The sequence below is a fragment of the Ursus maritimus genome, unplaced genomic scaffold, assembly GCF_017311325.1.
Source record: "Ursus maritimus isolate PB19 unplaced genomic scaffold, ASM1731132v1 scaffold_15, whole genome shotgun sequence".
Taxonomy (NCBI): Eukaryota; Metazoa; Chordata; class Mammalia; order Carnivora; family Ursidae; genus Ursus; species Ursus maritimus.
In genome coordinates, this window is record NW_024423897.1 from 16,682,949 (window position 1) to 16,688,948 (window position 6,000).

Below are 6,000 nucleotides of genomic sequence, written 5' to 3' on the forward strand. Positions count from 1 at the left end.
TTGGGGGTAGAGACGTGACCTGCGTCTTCCTCCTCCACACACGGCCCTTGCCCGCCCTTGCAACTGAGGCCTCATGCTTTCAGCTGGCTGCCCAGCTGGGCCCATTCTCTGCTTCTCTCCTGGGGGGACCTTGTGGGTGGTGTGGGGTCTCCTGGGAGTAGGGAGGGCACTATTTTCAGATGTAGCTTTCCTTACGGGCCTGGGGAAACTCACCATCTGGTTTGACTCTAGGGTCGACTTGACATCTTCCCGTGGAGGTTGTGCTGGGTGGGGTCCTTTGAGGCTTGGACCATGGCCTGAGACTAAGCATGGACAAGGTCCGTTCGGTTTGGTTCTGAGAAAGAATTCTCCGGAGAGAAGTGCGTGCAGAAACATGAGGCTTGGAGCCTGAGACCTGCAGTTCAAGCCCTGTAGTGAGATTTGGGGCAGCCTACTAACCATCTGAGTCTAGATTCCTTATCTGTAAAATGGGAAGAGTGTTACTAACCCTGACCCACTACCCATCCAGGGAGATTGGAGGACTCAAATGGGAAACCTAGTCTTCACCATTGCCCACCGTTGTGCTATTGGTCAGGTTATTTTAGCTCCAGAAAGAGGCAAATAACAGCATCTGCCTCATGGATATTGTGAGGCTCACATGGGATCAGTATGTGTAACTTAGCCCAGTGCTTGGCTCAGTAGTGGGGATATAGTATTGCTAAGGTGCTTTGGAAACTCAGGGCTGTTGTGTGAATAGTGTGTGTGTGCATATATGCAGGCACATGTGTGTGTGTATATTAGTGGGCCTGGCTCTTCAGCCACTTACTGACCACCAGACTTTTGATACCTTGCTTAACCTCTTCTGCCTCTGGTTTCATCATCTGTAAAATAGGGATAATTACTTACCTAGGACTCTCATGAAAAGTAAATGAGGTAATATTTGTCCCGGGCACTTAAGTGGGAGTTCCATAAAAGTAGCCATTATTACTAAAGGACTTAGTAAACTGTAAATTGTTGCATAAATATTATTCTTACCTACTTCTTAAAATTGCTAAGAAGAGGAAATGAGTTAGCATTTGTGAAAACACCTTGAAAACCTCTAAGTCATTATTCACATTAGAAGGCTGATGGGGGTTTAAGCTAATGAGGTCTCTGGAATAATGGACATGGGAAACTCTGTTCCATGAGAGGGATGCTCACAGGTCCTTTGCAGGTAGGGTTGAGGGCATGCGGGAGATTGACAGTTTTTTCCCCTCTCGTTTTCTCGGTTCAGCTGCTGGCCCCAGGGACCCTGTGCCGTGAGCAGGCACGGCAGTGCGACCTCCCAGAATTCTGCACGGGCAAGTCTCCCCATTGCCCCACCAACTTCTACCAGATGGACGGCACCCCCTGTGAGGGTGGCCAGGCCTACTGCTACAATGGCATGTGCCTCACCTACCAGGAGCAGTGCCAGCAACTGTGGGGGCCTGGTAAGGACTGTCCTACAGAACGGCCCTCCTCCTGCCTCATCACTTCCAAGCCAGCCTCCCTCTTCAGGCCCTTGTTGTAGCTTAGATCCTTGGCTTCCAAATGGCATCTCCAGATCCTTTCTACTTCCCCTTGATTCTGGGTAGACCTTCAGAGAGAGAGACAGTGAACAGTATTCTTCCCAGGCCCTTGATGCTTTAAATCCTCAGAGTGGGTAAATGGATAAGAATAATCCAATAGAAAAATGGGCAGAGCATGGAGACAGAAAAGGAAATGCAGATGACCCTTAGCTGTGAAAAGATATTTAACCTCACTTATATTAAGTGGAAGCAAATTATAACTACTGTGAGATGGGATTTCTCATATATCAGATTGACAAAGACTGAAAAAGATAATATAATAATAATTATAATACCATAACTGTAACAATAAGAGTGGTAGTAGTGTAGTGTGGAGAATGTGGGGAAACATACAGGTACAACCCCTATGCAAAGCGATTTGAAGATATCAAAATTCATGTGAACTTCTCGTTGGACCCGTCCATTCCACTACTTAGGAGTGTATCCTCCTTTTCTATTTGCACATGCATGTGAAGATAGATTTATAAGGATATTCACGGCGCAGTGTTAGTGATAGCAATAGCAACCTAGATACCCTTCAGTAGGGACCGATTATATTAATCCTGGTACACTCATGTCATGGACCCCTCTGCAGCAAAGTGAAAGAAGGAGGCAACTCTGTGTGTACCTTATAAAATCATCTCCTACAATAAAGTGAAAAATGCAAGAGGCAGAACAGTGAGTAGAATTGCTGCCATTCTTCATTAGGTAGATTATCTCTAGAAGATATACAAGAATTGTATCTAGAAGATAGAGAGATACAGTTACCTTTAGAAGGCACATTGTCAGTCGTGATTGCTTCTCCAGGTTGTGGGGAAGTAGAAACTGGAATGGCTACTTAGAAAAATAAAGACATACTTTATTTCCTTAAAATGTTGTGCATATATTACCTGTTTCAAAATCTGAAATGAGACAGGGCTTTGTCATCACGGAGAAGGCTTCAGCACACACGCCTCCCGCAGATAGGATACCTCAGTAAGGTGTAAAGAACTGACATAAAACGTTTTTCTATGAGTCGGTCTTGACGAGAAGTTGGGGGTGGAACAACCTGGTGGGGGTACAGGAAGAAAAAGCTGACCATTCCTGCCCCCAAAATGTTTCTAACCTCATGACTTTACCAAGGGCTAACTTTGCATTTTGGGGGCTTCTGACTTCTCCTAAAGTTGGCTGGTGTGCTGATAACTGTTTCTTGCCCACCCAGGAGCCCGGCCTGCTCCTGATCTCTGCTTCGAGAAGGTGAATGTGGCAGGGGACACCTTTGGAAACTGTGGGAAGGACATGAACGGGGAACACAAGAAGTGCAACATGAGGTGATGACCGTAGGGCTAATCCCATAAGATGAAGGGTCACAGGGCAACTTCTGCTCCGTCCTCATGCCTACCCAGATCAGCCGCCTGGGGCTTTAAATATATTGTCAGAGTCAGTCACCTATTCCAGGCCCCTTGTGAGACAATATACCATTCAGTCTAAGGAAGGCAAAGGGAGAGTGTGGATGGCAATGCTTCCTAGAAAGCTGGCCAGACTTCCTTTTGGGATCTCACAGTTGGGCAGGGAATCAGCTCTCTTGGGTCGTTTCTGTGGAATGCTAATTATACCCTCACCCAAATAGCCTGTTCATTCATTCATTCATTCATTCATTCATTCATTGTTTCAACCAGCCATCCACCCATCCACCCATCTATTCATCCACCATCCACCCACCCATCCAGGTACTATCTGTTGAGTGTTAGCCGTGTACCAGATATGATACCGAGTCCATGGAACTTTTAATTAACAATACCATGTGATAACAGAACGGTGGAGAAAGCCACCCAACCTGGCTTAGTAGGTCAAGGTGGTGCCCCAAGGGAAATTAGGCCTACAGTGAGATGTGGAGAAATTATCTAGTAGAACAGGACGGGGAATGGTGCAGGTACACGGGAGAGTAGATAGATAAGTAGAGAAAAACTGGTGGTAGGTGTAGCCGCTAACAGTTTGATGTAGTTAAAGTACGATGTTGGGGTTCAGTGGAGAGGGGACTGCTGGGAAATGAGCCTGGACGGCTGAGCAGGGACCAGATCATGAAAAGCCTTGAAGGCATGACTAGGGCAGTTTGGACTTTGGTTGAGAGGAGTTTAGAAATGAGACTCCAGTGGAGGCAGGACAGGAAGCAGGGAGAGCCATTTCCTGGTGTCCGGGTAAAGAAGGATGGTATGGTGATTTAGGGTTAATGTATACGAGGGAGGATTGGCAGGGATCAAAAATCATTTGAGGGGTGCCTGGGTGGCACAGCGGTTAATGCCTTCGGCTCAGGGCGTGATCCCGGCGTTCTGGGATCGAGCCCCACATCAGGCTCCTCCGCTAGGAGCCTGCTTCTTCCTCTCCCACTCCCCCTGCTTGTGCTCCCTCTCTTGCTGGCTGTCTCTGTCAAATAAATAAATAAAATCTTAAAAAAAAAAATCATTTGAACTCAGGAGTGAGGGAGAGGGGCGCCTGGGTGGCACAGCGGTTAAGCGTCTGCCTTCGGCTCAGGGCATGATCCCGGCATTATGGGATCGAGCCCCACATCAGGCTCCTTCGGTATGAGCCTGCTTCTTCCTCTCCCACTCCCCCTGCTTGTGCTCCCTCTCTAGCTGGCTGTCTCTATCCTGTCGAATAAATAAATAAAATCTTAAAAAAAAAAAAAAAGAGTGAGGGAGAATGGGGCATTGGGGCTGACACCAGGCTTCTGGCTGCAGCCCTTGGGTGCATGGGGCTGGATGGAGCATAAGGGGGCCGTTGCTCAGGTCAGGCAGTTGTCCCTGCAGTAAAGAGGGCTTCCCCAGGCCTGTTCTCTGGCCTAGATCTACCTGGGGACGAGGATCTTATTTCCTATCCTTAGTCTAAGTTCACATGAGATCTCTCCTGCTGGGTCCCTAGAGCACACTCGTGGCTCCCTGGCCCTCCGCCATCCAAACCTGCTCTCCTGGTCGAGAAAGACCTAAGCTCTTCTGTAACCCAGCTCTTCCCCTGCCTCTAATTCCACCTCCTTCCCTCCCTCCCTCTCTCCTTCTCTCTCTCTGGCTCAGAGATGCCAAGTGTGGGAAGATCCAATGTCAGAGTTCTGAGGCCCGGCCGCTGGAGTCCAACGCGGTACCCATCGACACCACCATCATCTTGAACGGGAGGCAGATCCGGTGCCGGGGCACGCATGTCTACCGTGGTCCCGAGGAGGAGGGGGACATGCTGGACCCAGGCCTGGTGATGACCGGGACCAAGTGCGGCTACAACCATGTGAGTCCCTGCCTCACTCGGGGGAGAGGGAGTGACTGACAAATGTGAGCTCTGGAGGGAAGGTGCCTGGGCTCCAATCCCACCTTCCCAGCCACCCCAAGCCTCAGTGCCTTCCTTTATAAAGCATGTTAGCAATAGCGTGACCCACCCCATAGAAATGTCGTAAGGATTAAATGAGAGGATCCGTGTAAACCACTTAGAGGGGCTTGCTATTATCCCTTTTGTCCTCATCATGCATTATTATATGACTTATGAAATAAACTAGATGCTAGTCCAGAAGCCTAGGGAAAATAGGGCACCTATCTCAGGGTTAACTGAGAACAAAATTATAAAAAACATGTGAAACCCTTGGTATAGGATCTGGCATAGAGTAGACTGCTGTCACCATCATTATTTTTAAGGATAATATTAAAATTAGTGCATATTAATAAACAGTGAAGTAACTAACATATAACCAACACATTAATATAGAACGTAATAACACATTTACTATATTAAATATAAATTTTAATAATATAATGTTTGCTATTTTTCTCCCCGGTCATGAAAGGAATGGCAGAATTTAGTCAACTATCATCCCGTCCTGGCTTTTTTGGCCATTTTCAGTTTTTGGCTGTAATAAATAACCGGAACGGAGTTGCATTTCTGAGTCCCATATGTTCTTAGAACCGCAGCCTCTTGTCGGCCAGACAGTGTCCTTCCATTGGACTGACAGTTTGGTTTCCTCCTCACTACAGATCTGCTTCGAGGGGCAGTGCAGGAACACCTCCTTCTTTGAGACGGAAGGCTGCGGAAAGAAGTGCAACGGCCACGGGGTGCGTGTGCCCGGGGTCCTGGGGCTCCTCTGCGCCCATGTTGGTGGGGACGGGCCCTGGGGGGCGGGCAGAGCCCTCTGGCGGGCTGACACCCGTGCCCTTCCCTCGCTCCAGGTCTGCAACAACAACCAGAACTGCCACTGCTTCCGGGGCTGGGCCCCGCCCTTCTGCAACACGCCCGGCCAAGGGGGCAGCCTCGACAGTGGGCCCATGCCCCCTGACAGTGAGTGTCTGGCCTGCTCAGGGCCTCTGCCCACTCTTGTGAGGAGGGGTGGGTGGTATGGTGTAGACAGAGAGTGAGTCCACTCCGCTGTCATGATTTTGTAGATGAGGGAACAAAAAGGCGGTGGTGGGCAGGGGGCGGGGGG

General features: G+C 48.9%; 1 protein-coding gene across 6 annotated transcripts in view; it reads left to right on the top strand.

The window, feature by feature from the left end:
• Positions 1-6,000, top strand: part of ADAM19 (ADAM metallopeptidase domain 19) — a 79,398-nt gene that overhangs the window by 61,300 nt on the left and 12,098 nt on the right. For 3 of the 6 annotated variants that reach the window (XM_040630365.1, XM_040630368.1, XM_040630367.1), the window contains 3 exons: positions 1,253-1,448; positions 2,767-2,875; positions 4,613-4,746. In XM_040630365.1, the coding sequence (XP_040486299.1) occupies positions 1,253-1,448; positions 2,767-2,875; positions 4,613-4,746 (439 nt within the window). Of the gene's footprint in view, positions 1-1,252; positions 1,449-2,766; positions 2,876-4,612; positions 4,818-5,554; positions 5,633-5,746; positions 5,856-6,000 lie in introns of all 6 variants that reach the window. The other 3 variants (XM_040630363.1, XM_040630364.1, XM_040630366.1) reach the window with 2 other exon arrangements.